At 39.6% G+C, this 20986-nt stretch overlaps 1 protein-coding gene across 1 annotated transcript in view; it reads left to right on the top strand.

The window, feature by feature from the left end:
- Positions 1-20986, top strand: part of EFCAB6 (EF-hand calcium binding domain 6) — a 109693-nt gene that overhangs the window by 57864 nt on the left and 30843 nt on the right. The window contains exons 16-21 of the mRNA XM_068951150.1: positions 3810-3924; positions 7247-7380; positions 8469-8704; positions 11131-11227; positions 12195-12313; positions 13929-14156. Coding sequence (XP_068807251.1) covers positions 3810-3924; positions 7247-7380; positions 8469-8704; positions 11131-11227; positions 12195-12313; positions 13929-14156 — 929 coding nt within the window. The remainder of the gene's footprint in view (positions 1-3809; positions 3925-7246; positions 7381-8468; positions 8705-11130; positions 11228-12194; positions 12314-13928; positions 14157-20986) is intronic.

Below are 20986 nucleotides of genomic sequence, written 5' to 3'. Positions count from 1 at the left end.
GCTTCTGTTGGAGGGGCAAATGTAATGACTGAAAGGAGATGATAGAGCTGTAGTCTTCCTTTCTACCCTTCTCGGCACAGACCCGTGAGGTATGTGCTCCACATCATATGACAGGATGAAGGCTATGTTACTATAGAGCCTTCCGCTGCAGACATTGTAGCTGCATCCAGCCTTGCATCTTCTTACCCTCTAGTGGATATCTTTCTGCAGTTGTGTGCAGGAAATAAAATCACTTTGAAATGAAGGGGGTGAAGAAGAGGAGGGAAGAAATCATATAAAACATTTTTCATTTTTCTTAATATTTTATTATTAATAATACACTTATTAAGAATTTAGTTAAATTGCAACCCTTCCCCCCAATACAGATCTGACATCTGTGGCACATACCTTTGGAACATAGGCTTTGGTTACTGAGATTAACACTTGCAATGTGATAGCTAAGAGGCTTATATGTTGCCTGAAGCTGTTGAACAGTCAGTCTTTGTGATTTCATTGTTCTTTTGTTACGCTACAGATGATGCATTCCTTAAGTTTTGGCAATACACAAAGGATAAAAAGACATCATATACCTGCATCCAGGGATATGCATCACTGCATGTTCTTGGACCCTGCAAACTCAGCAAAGTTCATCTGGGTAGAATACTGCCTGGCAGCTATGCCCTGGTGATGATGATGTTGACGTTCAAAAAAGGGGAAGGTTCCCAGTAATGGCCCTGTTCTGCCCTACCTTACGCTGAGGGAAATAAGCCTGTCCTGAAATGAATGGTGATGAGAGCTCTGGTATGAGTGAGGGTGATTAAAAAGTTAGAGCTGAAGTGACAGACTGCCTCATGTCTCAGGGAACTGCCTGTGCATGTGTGTTTTCAGGTAAAATGCAAACCAAAACTGATTCTCACTCATGGTCTTTAAAGATCTCCACCCCTTTTGCAAAAGAAAGGGTTTTTTAGGCTTGTTGTCCAGGCAGAATTCCAACTTGCAGGTTTTAAATTCCTCCTAGTTCAGTTTCCCTGGCGCTTCTACTGAGATGTTCATCACTCCCTGCCCTATATTGTTTGAGAACACAGCTGCTTTTCATCCCAGAGGCAGTAGAGTTTCAGTGGTAGGTGAAGAGCACCTAGAAATTGAGGTCTATACTGTGTACAAGTATCTGAAGGGAGGGTGTTAAGAGGAGATGGGGCCAGACTCTTCTCAGTGGTGCCCAGCGACAGGACAAGAGGCAATGGGCAGAAACTGAAACACAAGAAGTTCCGTCTGAACATGAGGAAAAATTTCTTTACTGTGGGGGTAACAGAGCACTGGAACAGGTTGCCCAGAGAGGCTGTGGAGTCTCCTTCCCCGGAGATATTCAAAACCCACCTGGACACAATCCTGGGCAATGTGTTCTAGATGACTCTGCTGGAGCAGGGGACTTGAACTAAATGATGTCCAGAGGTCCCTTCCAACCTTGGCCATTCTGTGATTCTGTGATTTTAGGCATTGTAGGATATCTCTCCTGGCCTCCAGCTGTTGCTTCAGAAGGATGTAGGTCTCCCTCTATCGCATCTGCCAGCCTCATAGAAATGTCTCAGACATATCAGGCTACAGCAAATGGTGCTAGCTACCAATATTTAGGGAATAGAACCTTGTCCAAGTGCATCCAGGTGGGTCGGTTGTAAAGCATTTTGGGGCCCAACTGAAATTTAAGTCCTCTGCAGTGGTTCAGTATTCTTGGACCAGATCCTGACTCTGTAGCTGGACAGATGTGGTGCCCACTCCATTTTCCAACTTAATGTCAGTTTTACGAAGTGCTACTCTGATTCACAGAAGAGAGGACTCATTTAGAGCAGCCAGGGAGGTAGTGTACAGCTGGACAGAGCTGCTTGTCTTCCAGAGGTTGAGTCGGTTACTCAAATGGTACATAGTATAATGTGGCAGTGATAGCTATAAAAAGGGACTAGTTTTCTGGTTTATTATTCCAGGCCAAGCAATAGAAGTGGGCAAATGCTGCTGCCTTGGAAGTGGGTAAGTTCTGGTTATTTGTATGACACTAGGTTAGAGTGATATGGAGGGAGGAGGCAGAATACACCCTTAGATTCCTCTGAAGGGTATTCTTGGTATTGAATAACTGAAAACTGTAGACACCAAATCACTGCTTAACCTTTGCAGGGTTATACCAATACTGCCAGTTCTCTGTATTTCTCTTTACAGCTTACAGCATAAAGACTCCCTTTAGCTGCTTGCCTGTGGAGTACCAAAGGTGTGAGGAGGGTTAAGGGGGATGCAGAACTCCACCTTCTTTGCTGTGGGGATAACATGGTACTTCTGGCTTCACTGGCCTGGCTCTCTTAGGATTTGGGCAAGTAGGCACAGAGCTTGTCTTCACACCTTGAAACTTGGCTGATTATTAATAGAGTTCAAGTTCAGGAGAACAGCAACTGAAGCTCTGTCGGAGGACCTCGGTGACATCCACAATTTGGATGTCTGGCTCCATTTTGCAATATTTCCTCACTGTAAGATGGTCATCATTTCCTCTTCCTTTAAATATGCAGAAACTATGCATTTTGTGAGCCGTTCAGCACAGGACAATGACCTAGTCTTAGACTTTAATACAACTTAATCTTGTATGCAATCTGGCAGAGATTTATCACCTTTTTTCTCTAGATGAAAGTGATAATAGTTGGGGCTGTAGTCACCATCGTTGCTATTGTGACTGATTCTCTCCAGCTTTGACTGGATTTGTATGGCCAGATTTCCTTATCGCTGGTGTTAAGCATTTGATCTGATGGTAAATACTTGTTCAACTGCACAAAAACTGTGCTTGCTTTACATTCATTGAAAAGCTTTACATTCATTGAAAGGAATGATAATTTGCTAATTATGCTCGCTTCCTTTTTTAACAGTCCTTATGCTGTTCAGCCGTTTAATGATTTTTTTTCTTTTAATCTATACAATTAACTAAAACATAATAAGAAGAGTAATTGCTGTAGGAACACTTGGAAAGTCAGGACAGAGCTGTGCAGGATAGTTAAAGGATTATGCCCAAATCAGGAGTTACAAAGCAGCTGAAGGAAATAAAAGGGCTGCAACTGGAGCTATTCAGGGAAGCAGGAGGTAGGAAAAGGAGTAGAAAACCCCTCTAGAGTCAACTGGCAGGTAACAGAGGAGGAGTATAATGTTTGACTGCTGCTACTGCTCCTACTCCAGACTATTGTACCTGTTAGAGACAGAGATCTCCAGAAGCAGACATGGGTAGAGTGCAGGATGGTCAGAAATCTCCTTGCCAAAATGGATTACATAAAATGCATCCCCAAATCTGCTTTGAAAAAAAGAGCAGCATCCAGAAGGAATCCTATTTTCCACTTCACTGTAGCTGTATGTGGTTTAGGGGCCTGAGTCCACTTCACAGCATTCCTTGTCCAAGAATTAGTTGTGATGGTCTTGTGAGAAAAAGTGGTAGCAGCACATTATACAAATGACAGATTTCCTCAGTCTGCTAAATGAACTGAAGTCATTGCTTCTGGCACTTTCCACTTTCCAGGTGAAGTTTAATCTTAGCCTGGCACTCAAGGCTTTTGCTTAAAATGCCGGTCTCAAAAATATAGTCAAGTTTTGCTCTCTGCAAATTCAGTTCAATTCTATATAGAATTGAAGTTGTATGGAGTAGATCTACATGTAAATAGTTAACTGTATGTGTAAGGAAGAGAGATGAATTTTCAGAATGATTTCAAGTTGAGCTATGGCATAAAACCCCCAAACATTTACTATTCAAAATGGTATGTTAAGCAACAAAATAGATACTAATATAACTTATTTTATTTCTCGTCTGACAGGTGTTGGAGAATCATGGCATGCCAATGGATGACAATCAGTTTAATCTACTAACAGAAAAGTTAGGATTCCCAGATGGAGGGTTGAGTTATCTGGATTTTGTGGCGATATTTGAAGGTAAAGGAATCTTAATACCAACACAGCATAAAACAAACCTTTCCTGGAAAATGTGGAACTTTCTCTTTCAAGGAAAGGCTATTGGTGAAATTAGGAAGAGATCAGTGGTGTGATTTTTAGGACACTGATGGCCTTCCTCTCTGTAGTTCTTTGATTCCTGATCTGGTTAACCTGCTGAGCGTCTAACCCAGGGGTTCAGGGAAACTGGAACATGTGAGATGTGGGCTAAGTAAAGGCCAGGAGAGGTGTGATGTAGTTACCACTACTAGGCTGCAGAAAGTGACAGACTGGTCTCTCTGCTTGTGTAGATCCTTCTCCCATCATTTCTTACTCGTTCTGTCTAAAAGGCCAGGAGACAGTAACTAATCCTTTCAGGTACAAAAGTTCTGTTAGTAAGCCTTCAGTGATAGGCTTTAGTAGCAGCATATGCAACTAGAGCTCTGTGATGTGGTCTGGTTACTTACTGGTTTATGGTTTTAATTTAAAGTATTGCTTTTGAATGTTAAAGCTGTTAAGGGAGTTTGCTACTAGAGGGTGCTGAAATGCAGTTGTCTGTAACGTAACAGATAGATAGCTTTACTGGAGTATGAAGAATCCCAATGAGATTGTGTAGACACAGGTATATTGTCCACATATATAATGAGGATGTGGTCTTCATTGATTTACTGTTGCTGAGGAGTGCAACCCAGAGGAATAGTTTTTTAATATTTTTTCAGTTGAGCTACTTACCTTACTCCATCAGTAATTTCATTGATTTCATAGCAATATGAGTAAAGGTTTCACATTTTGACTCTTTGAAACTGATTGAAACTGAACTCATTTTCTTAGGCTGGAACGCTGGCTGAAAGTTGAGTCTAGTAGGTAGTTATTCATTTCTCATTTATTTTATATATTTTTCTTTTATGCTATAAATCTAGATTTTCTGGATAAAATTCTGATGCCATTGACGTCAATGGGAGTTTTGCCTTTGACTTCAAGAAGGCCAGTTTTAACTTCTGTATTATGTATCTCTTTATTATTTTTCTCAGAGGTGTCTATTTACTTTTCCCACACTGTTTCCCACATTTGCTGCTGTCATTATTTCTCTTTAGAACTGAGAAATGGGGGAGAGCTGACTTGTGGGAGGCTGACGTAATATTCGGGTTTTACTTCACTGAGGCGTAGTGTTTAGAAGTATGTGAGTATGGTCAGCTAGTCATCTGCCCATCAAAATATTTTCATCCAGTAGCCTAGTAAAAGATATTTGAAACAAGTTAACCTTGGTGAAAGTAAGTGTGACAACACTGATTTAAGTCAAGAATCAGAAGTGTTTTGTCTGTGTTTAAAGCTTTTCCTTTTGACAGTCATGAGAATCACAGCTTTTCTTTCAAGAGGTTACTAAATCTCATAGTTGTAAAAGAAACTGTAACACACATTTAACATAAAGTCTCAAAAACCAGAAGGGAAAGAAAAAAACCCGTGACTTATTTTTCAGTGATTCATGATTAATTGTGGGGGAGAGGAGGAGAGTCTCTGACCTCTTGGGCTGTAGTTAGAGTGCTGAAAGAGAGACCTGATTCTCTTCTCGTAGACTTCAGAGGGAAGATAACATGAGTAGAAATTTTCCTGACTAGACCTCAATAGAGACTGGAATTAAAAAAAGGAGGGATAGTGTGTGTGTTGGGGGGAGGAGGGTTACAGGGTAAAGTCACAAGAAATGGAAAACGACACAGTGAATATAGTTTAGTGATATCACTGGAGTATGTGTACAGGCTTTTGTTGTGTGTAGGTTATTTCTGTCTTCACTTTTATGAATGGATTCCTTTAGAAAGGTCCATTAACTTAGGATCTTTCCAATCGGTTAGGAGTAGGGTGTAGTGAAATGTCAGTGTGTACATTTTTCTTTGGGAGTTTTTCCCGTTTTAAAAATCTGAGACAAATTAGTTAAAGTTATTACAGAAATTTGCTAAACATATGAAGGAAGCCATACCTGCAAGATGGTGACAACATTTAAACGACTGGGAGGCTGAGTGTTGTACAGTGTGATTTTGCTGTAGCTTCATCAATGTAAACGACTTTGCTGCAAGGGAATGGCTCATCTGGCTAAGTTTTATCGGATTAGTGTCTGTCTTGATGAAATGTTGTCTGTATCGACCCAAACAAATACAGATACAGATTTAGATACCCTTTTAAAATACCCTTTTTTAAACATACCTGTTTAAATACCCTTTCAGCAATCCAAACATACCAATGAACAGTGTTCATGTCCACGTGAGGTGGGACAGTGGGATGCAGTGTGAAGGTTTCATGGACAAGAGCACATTCCCAGCAAATCCTCTTTACCTGCTACCTGGTGACAATTCTACTTTTTCTGTATATTCTCTATATGGCTTATATGTTGCAGAAAAATTTTAAAATTTTGAAGAGATTTTAAAAGATGCTATTTGGTCTCTTCTTCCCCAAAAGCAAGGCAAAATAGGTACCTAGAGTATCCCAGTACAGTGAGCAGAAAGAATCAGAAAAATCTCAAACAGTGACCAAAATAGCTTTTCTATTGCCTAAAAATACCGTAGCCCTTCAGGACTGGAAGTACCTGTTGTGTGCCCTGCTGGGAAGCTGGCGGTCTCACTTTCCTGATCCTGCTGGGCTGTGAGATGATGAAAGTTAAAGTTGTGACAATACGAAGCTGCCATTTGTGCAGTCCTGAACATCAGGAAAAATAGTATCGGGGTGACACTCTGTAGATGAACTAGAAAGTAAGAAGTCTTTTGATGGCAGAGCTCCTGAAATACCCTGTGTTGGTTCAAAATAGCAGCGGCGTTAGCCACAATACAATTACTCTAGGGGAGATGGTCTAGCATGCAGCAGTTGTGCTACACAGTCAAAGATGTGACAAATTAATTTCTGTGACACTGTCTGCAGAAGCTGCAGACAGTGTTCCCTTACAGAGACAGGCAATGTGACAGCAAATCACACCTTGCTTAGTATTCATTTTCTCCTCCTCCAGTCTGATACTCTCCTTCCTCAAAACAACCAGGAACTAGAAAAGGCTAAAGCGAAAGGAAAAGAACCTGTCTGAGCTGTGCTTTCTTCAGTCGAGATTATCCTCTAGAAGTTTCCTTCAGCTTGTATTAGGAAGTAAGCGTAGCAGCTGAGGGAATTCCTGGAAATCAGATGGGCGCCACTAATACTGTATACAGCTATTGTACTTTGTCGTATTTGGGCTATAAAAATCACGATTGCAGGTTTCTTGTTTTGTTTATGTTATTTTACTGTGCTATTTATCAGATATGTTTAATATCATCATTTCAATGTTCTCTGTGCTTTGATTTCCTTATTCCAGATGCCAGATTGAATGGGCCAGGAGCTACCTTATGTCACAGTCCAAACTGCAGAGGAAATAATGCTAAATATCACTACATGACTGCTGAACAATGTCTCAGTCAGCTTAATGATAAGCTGATGGAAGTCTATGGGGTAAATACATTGAGCCATGGTTTGCTTTTGGCAGTGAAGCTAGTTGTTATTGTGATACAAATATTTGTTCTAAAAGTTGGTTTGGGGGAGCTGTCAGAAAAGTGACCCTAGAGATTATGATGAGTTTCATGTTTTCTGTTGTCTCAGAAAAGTACAGTTCAAATACCTTCATTTTTCAAGCAAAAACTGTTTATTCTAACTGCCTTCTCTGCAGCCTTTGCCAGAAAGTTAAAAAATGAGTTATTTTTTCCCATCCTTTTGTGAGTGTGTAGCTATTACAGATTCTGCACTTAGCATGGAATATCTCTGTACTACTTCTTCATGGAATAGTCCATGAACACATGAGTACAGTCTATCAAGAAGAGGTTCTGTTTTGCTTATTATTATCTGTAATTACCATTAGAATATACTCCTTGAAATCCCGCCCTGGATATACATAGAATAAGAGAGGTCACATTTCACAAAAGGAGAGAAGCTACTGGCATTAGCCTTTTGCTCAATTCATTCCATTCCTGTTCCCTGGGAGAAATAGAAAGAGCAGCTTCAGGAAAGGGATCCTCTATTCAAACCAGCTTGGACACCCCCACCAAAGCTGGTCATGCTAACAAGTGATTTCTGAAATTCTTCACCATTCTTAAAGTTGTTTGGACTTTTAATGTCTATTTTAATGGGAGAAGCTGTCTAGCTGCAGCATTAATTGCTGTTAAGCCTCTCTTCATAACAGGTTTTCCAAGCATGTGTAAGATGAAGGGCAGAAATGAAGGACCTCTCAGTCCTTCATCAGGATTGATGGGAAGTGGAGGCCAGTTTGCAGATTTGCAAGGGGGCTGGTTCTCTGGTTTTGCTCAGTTCTGTGCGTGCGTGTGATGAAAGCAATAGCACTGTGGTTTACTGCAGACTATCCTATATAGCCTGAAGTAGTAGGTTAGCATTGTTTAGTAAGGTGATACTATAAATGCTTTATATTCTCAAACTGCCTTAAAATATTTGTCTATTGTCAAAACAAGTCTAGAGCAAACATTTGTTATTTATATTTTAAAATATGTTGTTGACATGGTAACTACATTTAGTTAAATGTTCCTTGTTAGGACACCTATTCTGCCTTCCGTAACACAGACAGTAACCGTGATGGTATCGTCAACATGCTTGACTTTCGACACCTCTTGGATAGCTTTCTGTTTAGCCTTAGAGATGAGGAGTTCTTGCGCCTACTTGGTGTGTTGAGAATGAACCCGACCTCCACGTTAAATTACCAGGAATTTTGTCAACTGTTCCAGACCCAGGAAATTAAGGAGGTACCTCCCTGGCTGATTCCACCTCATAAGTAAGAAAGAGAAAGTTATGTAGTGCCTACGTTAATCTGATGTGTTTATAGAAATGAATATGCTGTATGTATGAAAGTTGATATTAGATATGACTGAAAAAAGATGAAAGCACATCTTTATCGTGCTGAGGTTGGGTAGCTCTATGAAGTTCTCAGTGATTTAGGACTCAGTTAAATAAAATACTGAGTCCAACCTTCAGCTGAAATGAGTGAATAACCCATGGAGATTGTTCAAATCCGTAAGATTAAACATGTATACTGGTACCTGAATCAGAGTCTTAGAGCTGAGCTAACCCCCAAATTAAACAACTTAACTGTATCTCTTGAGCATGCAGAATTGAACATTCAGTTTGGGGATGTTATTTTGAGTTGAGGAACAGCTAGGGTATTACCAGCCTGCCACAGTCCCTATCAATTCTGAGACGAGCATCATCGTTAGTGTGAGTTACAGTAGTCCGGGGGTCCACGACCCAGATCTTTTTAACTCCAAAGTACTGAGGGTAGACAAGTTCATGTGAGGTGTCCAAAAATGCTGAAGTGCTGTAGAGTGGGTGGAGGATAGGGAAGATATCGCAGCAGCCTCTTTTACTCCAAGAAGTGATACTGTCTAAAATGTCTGGAATTTTAAAGCTTGAGTTTTTCTTTAATGATAAATATCACTTAGGCACTAAAAAATTCATTCTAAAACCTCAATGTGAAACTATGTTTAACTATGGAAACAGAGGTAACTTGATAAAAGTAATGACAAGATTCAGGAGGACGGAAAAAGCTCGTGATCAGCAACTCATCTCTGCTGTTGCAATGAAGATGTGATACATACACATAGGCTTATTTCCCAGTTTTTATTTGTCTCTTACAGTGTTACGGCTGGCGCAGATGCTAGAAATATTTATCTGCTTGGTTTGTTTTTCTTTTTTCCTGAATTGGGCAACTGAGTGAATCAAGGACATCAATCCAGAACAAGAAAAAAAACGGATGATCATCACTGGGTCTTGCTAATGGTTGAAGTCTGAGACCAATTAATGTCCTTGCTCTTATTTCTGTTTCATTTTGGATTTAGCTCTAAAATTTTCTCATTTCAAAACCTGTTACAGTTTTAGAAATCTAACAGTGAAAATAAAGTGATTGAAAGCCCTGAGAATGCTTGCAGCTTCTCAGCTAGGTCTTTATACCACTTTAAATGGTTTATGGAATCTTCTCCCATACAGTGGGAGTTGGGAAGCTCTGAGAATCAGAAAGTTCCCGGGCACCTAGTATACCTTAATGTGGCATTTATTTTGCCAAATCCAAACTGAGCCATAGGCAAAGGCTGTTGAGGCCTGGAGCTCTGGAAGTTCAGATGTAACTCAGTTTGCAATATTGCAGTTATCCAGGACCTAAGTTCTGGTTCTGCACGTGCCATGAGTAATATGAGAACTTGGTGGGCAGCTCACAAATGATCATATTTAACATGGTCTGCAGGCTAAATATTCTTCTGCCTCTCATTTGAGATCTTGATCTGTGAAGTGTCGTCCAAGAACGCTGCTGAACTGGGTGCAGAAGCCATATGCCTGCAGCATTTTCTTAAAAAGCAACAGCCAGAGGAAAAATTGGTGCTAGGAAGTAGTATGAGATGGACAGGTGTGTGTTAAGAGAAATGAGCAGCCTTTCCTCAATTTTCTGTCTGAAAGTGCTTGGGAAAGTTAAAGAGCTTTGAGCTCCAAAAGAAGGGCTCTTCTAACGTGGAGGAAGGTGAACTATTTCAAAGAACAGTGAGATATGAGATCCCTTCCCCCCAGTTCCCAATTAGGTGTGTCTTTGCGGAGCACGTTGATTTAGTCAGCTTTCTGCATGGTGCAATAGCTTTGCTGGATCCTGTTCCAAGGATCTGTTAATCCCTGCATACTTGGACTCCCCCAGAAGCACCAGACCCTCAAAAGTTCAGCACTTATAACGCTAAGTATCATGGTGACAGAGTTTGTTTGCAAATCTGGGTCTTACTCCCTAAACTTACCAGCTATGTCTTGTTAATGCACAAAGACAGTTTTGATCTAACTTATTGAAGTAAATCAAGGATAATCTTCCTGGAGTCACTCCAGGATATAATTGTTTCTGAGCTAATTAACATTTCCTTCTATGTGTATAAACGATCCATGCTTGGCTCTTGAGTTTGAGGGAGAATTGAATAACATTGATTTGAAAATAAATAGGGAATTACAAAATTTAAAACATCTTCGCTAACCTGCAGCTAGGGAAATAAGGCAGTATTTAATGAATTAAGTTTACACAAATGTGAAGTAACAGTCTTTAATGTATATCTTAGAATCTAGGAAGCAAAATCACCACTACCATAAAGAACAACAAAAGGAAAGGAAACTTGTGGAGATGAAAGGTTTCACTGACGTACAGCATAGTTAGTTGCTATTTTATTTTTTTTCTTTTCTGAGAAAAAAACAGATGATAACGGATGCAGAGCTAGCTTGTGATCAGGCTCATTACTACCTTGTTAACAAAGCAAGAACCAGATGGCATGACCTAGCAAGGGTAAGAGGAATGTTTTCTTTAAATAAATAAACTGCACTAATATATTTCAGAACATTATGCAATGTTGATAAATATTCAAAAAGACCATTTCAAAACAGTCCATTAATGATAAAAACTTACTACATGAGTTAAAAAAAAGACCAACAGTTTGAATACCATTCAATTTGGGGGGGGGGGGGGGTTAATTATGTAGTAGCTGCTATTATAGTTGTTCCTAAAACTTTCTTCATAGTTTACTATTGTTGGTTTTATTTAATGGTTCTATTGTAAGAGTGGTAATTGGTCTCATCTGGCCCATTTGACTAGATGCTGTACAAACACATACACACCCATTCCCATGCTCACACCCACTGTTGCCTAGCTCAGTGAAGCTTTGATAAGGGTGACCATCCAAAGAGACTCTCATAAAACAACCCTATAAAAATTAATTCTAATATGTTTTTTTGACTGTTGAATAGTTGCAATACTTGGAGAACAGAGTATCACAAGGAAAAATTGAATTGAATGTTTGTGTAAGTGAGACAATAGTACTTGTGATATGAGCTTGTAAGATGAGTGGTTAAAAAAAAAGCAAAATCTGATACATATTAGCTACATAACAAGTTAGGGAGAAAATCTGCAGGTCTGCTATTTCACAGTTTTCGTCTTCCACTGGCATGCTTCAGCAGTGGGCATACCCACAGGTGGATACACAATTCTAGTGTTTACATCCCTGTATTCACAGACTCAGTCTACCAAGAGATGTTTCTGAGAGTTGCACATCCATAGTAGAAAGTGGGAAATACTCAAAATCAAATGAAAAAAAACATTAAAAAAAGAAATTCAGGCTTGGTTAAAAAATGAAATTCAGACTTGCATGATTTTCCATTTCTTTCTCAATTCACATTATTCATTAACTTTATAGAGGGATCAAATGTTTTGTCAAACTTGTTGGTTCTTGTTAGTGATGATTTCTTCTACATTCCAGAGTTTTCAGGAATACGACAGTGAAGGAAATGGCATTATACAGCCAGAGGATTTGAAAAAAGTCTTGTTCAGATTTGGCATTCCAGTCACCCCAGAAGAATTTAAGAAGCTTTGGGCAAGGTATGACAACCCTAAATGATTAGCTCTTGCAATAATGTATCTTTTATAGGATTACAGAGCCTTTGGCAGTGCAGTGAATTACAATAGATTACACTGCACAAGAAAACTTTTATTTTGTTATGATTGTGACCTTAGATCATGACACTGTGTTACAGGAAGCTACACTGTATCGTACTAAGCTCAAGAATACAATTAAATCCATCAGTTTCCAATGAATTCACAGTCAGGATTTCTGTTGACTTCAGTATTACTGATCCCTTTAATTTAATATACACATTCATCTTGGATGGCACCTTGGGGTCACAAGTTAGGCACCTTGGGGTCACAAGTTAAATTAGCTTGGTTTTCATCAATTTTGTTTATACACGCAAATGCCTACCTCAGTTTGTTCTGAGTGAAAGTCAGTTCCAAGTGTCTCAGGTCAGCTGGGAAACGCACACAAAACTTCCATTAAGGAGCTCCATAGAGTGTCTGTATTACACATCTGTCTGAAGTCAGTACTACCAGCCTCTCCTTTTCAGAGCACTAAATTTACTTGCAACATTTTCAACCTAAATAAAAGTGATTCAGTCAAAAGAAAAATGCTACATACGAAATACATAACAAAAGAAAGAAAGGTAATTTCATGCTGTGTAAAGATGGCAAGTAATATCATGAAATGTTTTTATAGACAAGTAATTTGTTGTGAAGTGGGGGGAAAATACTTGTCTGCTCTCAGCTAAGAAGAGCTGTGCTATAAACAGTCTTTGAAATGGCATGGATGTCAGCTGTATGTGACATTATATAAAAGCCTACCTTCATTACAGGTTTATTTAAAAAAATAATCACCTTCTCCAACATATAGAACCCAAGTGTATTGCATCTTGGTTTCAAACTGCATTAACTATATGTTTTTTTTCTTAGCACTGATTCATCTCTGAATTATTTTCTACTCCATTAGATTTTACTTTCCATTCTTATTCCTTATGGATGCTGTGGCACACTGAAGAGTATCCTTTTCATGCAGTCATCTGCTGCACAATTTCACTCCCATAAGCCACTGCTTTTATAGAATAGATAAAATCTCTTACGTGCCTGATATGTCTGTAAGTTGAATAAAGGAATTAGAGTGAAGCTGAGGCTAAATTAGGCATTACCATGCATCGGAGCGCTAGCAGTGGGAGAGACTGCAGGGGATAAACCTATGGAAATGTTCATATCTATGAAAATATGAAAAATGTTTATGAAGTTAAGTGTATATTGCTGAAGGGTTATTACAGTTCTGAGCATCTCAGATTTGTGTGACCTGTTTGAGACATTTGGGGCTGAAGTTTTAGAAGTCAAGGGCTCTGTGTCTCAAGTTAGACACTGCAAAACAGCTGTACTGAGAGCTGGAGAATGCTCCTGACAATTTGGTCCTCAGGGTAAAATTTTCAGAAATGACTGTGTGATTATGAAGCATAAGTTCTATCTTTTGAGTCTCATATAAAGTCACTCACTCGTTCTCAGTGTGGTATGGCACCTCTGTAAGGAAGGGAAGTCAGTGAGATTTAAGCTGCTAAGTCACTTAAGGACATCTGTAATGCCTTTCTATGAGGAATACATGAATATTTAAAAAGAGCATTTCTTTTTCAAGGTATGATACAGATGCAAAAAGATATCTTACTCACCAAGAATTTTTACAGAAACTGGGGATAGAGTTTTCACCCGCTGACACAGGGCTCAGCAGACTTATCACAGAAGACAAGTATGCACACTTAGAAGCACATTATAATAATCAGCAAAAGAAGCATTCAAAGCTGGAAGAGCAGCAGAAACAGCAAACAAAAGCTCTGCATGTAAACGAAATGAAAAAGCAGATCAAGTAAGTTATTTATGAGCTTAGCGTATAACTTTCTAAGCTTGTGTTTAGTTTGTTAAGATGACATTGTGTATAATACAAGTGTAATTTTACCAGAAAAGTCCCTGAAAAGGAGTCTTAGAAGGTACTGGATGAGGTTTATACGTAGTGTTATTCCCATGATTTTCCTGGAGATGAGTCTAGCTCAGCAAGTGTTGTGAAGTGATTTTTAAATTATTCTCTAAGGCTGTATATTACTCTTTTTATAGATTTTTATGGAAGCATCTATATTGATAAATCAGAGCGTCCACAAACATTCCTGGATGCTGAAATGAGATCATCTATGCTGTTATACTGCTGGAACAATCCTTGCTGCACTTTGGCCTATGTCAATTAATATTCTCCTTGATCACTCCCAGCACAGTTTGGGAGCAAAAATGCTTCAAGGACCATAGCCTAGTAGGCAGTTTCCAGGCAGCTGCTCTCTTTTGGTGGCTAAGAAGGTTCACTAGCAGAGATGTGTCAGCTGGCCCCTGTGGCCAGAGCATTCTCTGTTAATTGGTATAGACACAGCCTGTGCTATAGACAGTCCTGACTACTGTCAGCTCAGACCAAGAAAGTGCAGTTTTGTCGCCCTGCGGTTCTCTCCTTCTCAGGCTGCTCCTGGCTATGTAGGCGTAGACCTACCTGATTATGATCAGCAGGGGCTTTTCTTGCAATGGCTGGACATATAGTACACTTTGGTCACATATCCTATCCTGCCCCTCAGATAAGAGCAAAGCAGCAGTCACAGTTGGTTTCACAGCCTTGTAACAGCTACTTAAAACATCAGTATACGCCTCAGCAGAAGCAGCGCAAAAACAGCCACAAGAAGGATGGACCCTCGCTCCGTATGAGAGAAATGAACATCTTGTCTCCAAGCAAGAGGAGTCTCTGCCTCAAACAAAATCAACACTCACAGAGTGAATAGGGCATCACTCCTGAGAAGAGCATTTGACAAACAAATGACAAAACGATATCCTGCTCAGAGTGAGGTCTAATGATCTGTGCTTGCCCTAGTGAGTTAGCAGTAATTAGCCTGCTGCTGTGGGTAGGATCCCCACATCTGCCAACAGAACGAGGCAGGAGGAGAATCCACTGCCCCAGTACAGTGCTATTAAAACTTTGTATTCCAGGTTGTGGCCAGATATCACCTGGGTGCTTATCGTGTTTTCTGCTCATGCTTTCCCTCCTCTAGGGCTGTTTTTTTTTTTAAATTAGTATAAACTCTCAGGAGCAAGACAATATAGAAATATATAGCCCCAAGAGCACAGAGTTCCTTTCCTTTGTGCTGGGAAAGTATCTGGATGTTGTAGGAGCTAATAAATTATTATTAATAATAATAATGATAATTCCCCATGACATTGCTGGTACAGGTGTTACACTCATAAACAAAGAAGAAAAACTGTCTCTTGCAGGGAAAGAGTCATCCTCAGAAATCATTAGACAAAAAAACAAAAAAGAGAGAAGCCTATAAGCTAGCACTTGGCTTTTATCTTGTTTTTTTAGTGCTATTTTTCAGTGCCCCAAATAGCATGAAGGAGTGAAGGGCAAAACTCTCCTTTCTGTCCAGCATCACAACTCTCCCACGTGCACTACAGCTCTCTGTGGTGTAATCTGCGCTCATGATACACACAGGTATCAACAAAATGTACCACCTGTGAAAAAACTATATAATATACAACAGAGGTTGCTAGGCAGCCGGTGTGCCATAGGCGTTGGTTATTACTGTATTTGCAACTATCTGATGTGAAGCTTAGGCCCAGCTGTCTCGTGCTGGGATCTTCCATTCCATTTGCTGTACGAGCCAGTTGTCTCTAATCCTACACTTGAATGAAGAGCTCTTTTGGTCAGGAACCATCTATTTCTTACTCATTAGCGCAAGCCCAAGTGCAATCTGGCCCTACCTCCAATGCTATAACTAATAAGTAATCCTGCAAGTAGGGAAAAAGCAGTACTGCAAGCAGAAATTATGCAGCGTGGCCCAGAGATGCAGATACTCATCCTGAGGCAGTGGAGAGTAATTTAATCAATGAGGAAGACACACAAGGTATAAAAAAAAAGTCATTTAGAACTGTTTTGTTTTGGAAAACCTATACATACATACATACATACAGTGCACAGTGATTGCTTAATCATCATTTGAAGGAAAACAGAAATTGGCAGACTGGATCAGAGACCATCTAGTTTAGTTATCTGGTAGTAAGCAAAGCCAGATGTTTCTGGTTACGGTGGAACAGCCTTATAAGAGATGGACGTGGAAAATTCTGCTCCCTAAACTAGGGCTGTCTCATCTTGGACTATGACAGAATTTAGTTTATGCCTGCAGACAAGATTTTCACATCCCTTTCACAAAGGATGTGTTCGTTAATTGTTACTATTCTGGCTTTTCCTCATATATATACATATATATGTAAAAAAATAAAATATCCAGTTTTGTTCTTAATCTTTTCAAATTTTTGGAGTCAATGCCTTCTTCTGGGAATGAGTCCCACAGCTTTATTTCTTGTGGTCTGCAAAATTATGTCTTGCTATCAATTATTCCCACCTTTTAATTCCACTGAATGTTCCCTTCTTGTTTCTCACACTTTCTTACCTACTTCCTGGCCAGTGGGAGTGGGTTCTGTGGTAGCAGATCCTGTGTGGCTTTCTCTCCTGGAAAGCTAGAAGTGCAAGAGGAGATCAGTCCAGGACTCTGAACTTGACAAACCTCACACAGGGCCTTGGAAAGCTGTAAATGAGTCTTAAGCCAAAGTCATTGTTTGAAGAATGAAATCCATCTGCGTGGTGACTGTGAAGGCCACAATCCAGTGGACTGTGAGCGTTCTACTCCTTAAGGAGAAAATACAGCATGAGAGACAGGAAACAGAAACAGGCACCATGCCCTTCTACCATAAAAGTCAGTGTAAGGAGATTTGTTCTTGGACAGGAGAGCAGATGTGGTGGCTACAAAACATAATCCTGATCATCCACATGGCTCTTAGCCCCTCCTCCATTCTCAATGAGTTGGGAAATTGATTGCTTTCACCTGTCAAATTCTGTTTAGGAGGAGTCAGTTCCCCAAGGAGTGAAGTTCTAGGACCAACTTTAGTACCACCAGCAGCAGCATCCACACCCCCTTGTGTGATCATGCTCAAGCTCTCCCTTTACCATTTACACGGTGGCTGCATCCAACCTGTGTCCTTTCTTCTGGCTTTCTGCAAGGGTTGTGAACCTCACCCTAACAGCTTTGGAGCAGTGTTGGTGCCTCGTGATTGCGCACTGTGAGGCAGACAAAGGCTCTGGACATCTTAAAATTCAAAACATACTGCTGAGCTTTTTTTTTTTTCTTTTTTTGTTGTAACTCACAGGAACAAATATCCCAAATTAGAAACAGACATTGAACAGTGGCTCTCCAGCTCTTCAAGAAAAATACAAAACATTTGCAAGAATGTATTTTTTGGCAGTGTAATTTGATCTATGGTTTAAAACCTCATGTACTCCATGCACATATTTACTGCTGCAAGTGGAGTAATTACTGCTTGGAAACCTTTACTCAGTCCAAAAAACGTTGCTTGCTTCAATTTTCTAAAAATATGAATCTCAAAAACTGTTTTGAATTTATCTCATCCTCTCATTGGCAAGGTATAAGTGGAAGATAATAGTGATGAAGTGCTATCATTTAACAGAATAGCGCTCAAGTAACATAAAACTGTAAAGGATTCCAGTATTTTCCTGCAGCGAGGATACAATGTGGACCACATCCTTTAAAGCACACCCTTACAATATGGGAAGAGCAGTGCTATATAGCCTTCTGGGGCTGGAGAAGATTGATTTCTCAACGAATTTACAAAGTACCCTTAAGGAGTCAGTTGTCTTTGACTTGTAGGCTGCTACACCCTGCTTCCTAAGGTGTGACTGTCTTGGTGTGTTGGTATACTGAAGCCCAGCACCCAGCCTCCTCCACCATTCCCCTTTACACTCTCTTTGTAAAGCCCTGGTTCGTAAGTTGTGATATTATAGTAGTTCAAAAAAAGCAAACTCTCTGTCAGTAGATTTTAGATTTCACCTCTGCAGGGAAATCTGTAGGCCGCTGAACATAATAAAAGTTGAATCCCAGACATATAATCAGCAGATATTGGATCTATATGGTCTCATATCTAGGAAAAGGATGAGGCAGTCTGAGCTGGTTAGTCAGTGGTTAGATACATAGAGATTCAAGACAGTGAAGCCAGCCTGAGCCATTGGCCCCACTCTGATAAGCACTCTCTGCAGCATTCTTCTGTATTCTTTCCAGTACAAGTCTTACTTGAGTGGAACCCAAATACCACATGGTAACAGGAGCATTATGTGAAAAATAGGAAGGAATTAACTAGAGAAAAAGAGATTTGGAAGTGAGAGAAAAGACGATAGCTCTTTAGGGGCTTTTAGAAACTCTAAAACACATCGGCAATATCGCAGGCTCCTTGAAAACTTTCACATGATGCTTTGAAACCTCTATACAGTATAGATTCATCAGAAGGAAGCTCACAGCTATCTTCAGGAATATTACAGGCGTAGGAGCTATCAATGTTTTTAATGGTATGAAACCAAGCCAGGGTGAGAGGGCAAACCATGCAGCTATAGAAAGCAAGTTGAAGGAACATTGCACTCGCAAGGAAAGTTAAATTCTTGCAAGATGCAGGTTTTATATGAGAATGCTAAAGGAGGAATCCTTTGAAGAATTTTTGGCTAATCTTAAAATAATAAATCAATCAAGTAGCTATGGCATTTTGATTCTATTGTAAGGGATCAGATAGTGGCTAGAATCAGAGTTCAGAGCTACAGAAAAGATACCAGGAAGCTAGGATCTGGAGTTGGGAAAATCTGTTTCGACAAGCTACGGCAGTCATAAGGGGAAAATCTGTTTCGACAAGCTACGGCAGTCATAAGGGACAGTATGAAGATATCAGAAGGGGAGCAGGACATGCTGACTATTGGAAAAAGTAAATGGAAAACAGCTTTGAAGAGACAGCAAGAAGTTGCAAAAATGAGATATGGGAAAATTGGCAGATTTAAATTATGTACAGGAGTTTGGAGATACTGCAGCTGCTATAGTAAAATACAGTTGTTCTGCAAGACCTTGCAACTGGAAAAGCAGAAACAAAGCAATACCTAACACACATCTCAAATCTGTATGATGATGACAAACCAAAAGTGCGTTGAAACACCACACAGGGATTCTCTGCAAAAGCTGCAACAGGGAGCTGCAGACTAAGAATAAATACCTCTAAATTCAAAATTGGTGCTCAGCCAACGTTACTTCGAAAAACACTGTAAAAATTTGAATCAGGAATCTCTGCGTATAAAGAAAGACTATTGAAATTGAGGGTGTTTACTGAGAATCAAATTCTTGCTGAAGGATTGTATGAACTTAAATTGAAAAGAAAAGATAAAAACAGTAGTTTAAGCTTAAGTTTATGGGCATGAAGAGCTAATATTGGGTCTAAAAATATGCCTATCTCTAGGCTTGATTAAAGCAATGAATCTGGTGAAGGAACCATAAACACGGGTCAGTTCCCAGGAGTCTTTAATGTCAGAGATAAAGTAGACACAGAATATAAAACTGTATTCTCACAATATGTGCTATTACAAATGTTCCTCTGGTCGTGAGATAGAAGCTTATAAAGGAACTAGATCACATAGGAATAATGGTGGGAAGTTTAAAAATGGAAAAGCCACTTAGCAACAGTAAGAGAAAAAGACAAGTCACTCAGATTGTCCTTACAACCAGTGAGGCTAAATATGTGTGTCAGGACAAACGCTTTCCTATGGAGGATATTTCGAGGAAAACAACTACATGTGTTTGCACAAATGTATATAAACTTTTTTTACAAATTTATATTCTTCTGCTGTATCCAAACAAAATTCCGTGTGTGAGAGGAGTTCAACACTGTGCACTTTTAGTCCATCATACAGGAAATACTGCTTTCACAGACTTTCTTTTGGCTAAGAATTCATTGAGTTTTCACACAGAAGTGTAAGAAAGGCCATTCACTTGAAGGAACTGTGGCTGCTAAAATAGATACTGAAGATGTCCAGTAGGGAACCTGAAAAAAGCACCCAAGAGGGTCTGAGAAGTAGAATCAGACAGAAATACAAATGTAAGGACAGTGAAATAACATAAAAGATTAACTGAAAACAAGACACAAAAGGGCCATTACAACTATGCTGTCCACAAAGGTAAGGAAGGCATCCAGAGGCCTGTTAGCATAGTGAAAGTTACAGGAAAGTTTATACGCAACCTCACAATCTGTGCAAGAAGCTTTTGGGTCGCTACATGAAATTCACATACCGGGCTGGCAATCTGGGAAAAGAGTTCCTAAATTTAAGGCATTAGTAAAGACAGCTCCTAACCTTGTGTATCTTGACACTAGAAGATAGACTAAGTTGTCAAAAGAAGGCTTACAGGCAATATTATTGAAAAAATAAACAATGCGAATGTGCAGCCTGTGGCTCTAAGGCACTTGTGAACACTGTGATTCTAGGCACAGACTGAGACAAGGCTCTGAATCTGCTATATGATTGCAGGAAATGTTACATGTTTGTTTATTGATCTGTTATGGTCGGAACTGATACAAACCACTTTGTAACCACAGCGAAAGAAAGATTAGCTTCCAGAATATAAAAATGTTGTGACTTTTTGGTGGTTTTTTTGTTTTTTTCAGCTAAAACCATTCAGTTTGACAATAAAGTTTAAACTGGAGAAATAATTACTGATTGAAGACATACTTTCTAGAGCATTAATGAATCTGTTCTTGAAAACAACACAGAGAATGACATAATACATGGAAATT

This window comes from Struthio camelus, chromosome 1 (genome assembly GCF_040807025.1).
Source record: "Struthio camelus isolate bStrCam1 chromosome 1, bStrCam1.hap1, whole genome shotgun sequence".
NCBI lineage: Eukaryota > Metazoa > Chordata > Aves > Struthioniformes > Struthionidae > Struthio > Struthio camelus.
The sequence above is the reverse complement of the archived record's forward strand: the minus strand, read 5'-3'. Positions and strand labels throughout refer to the sequence as shown.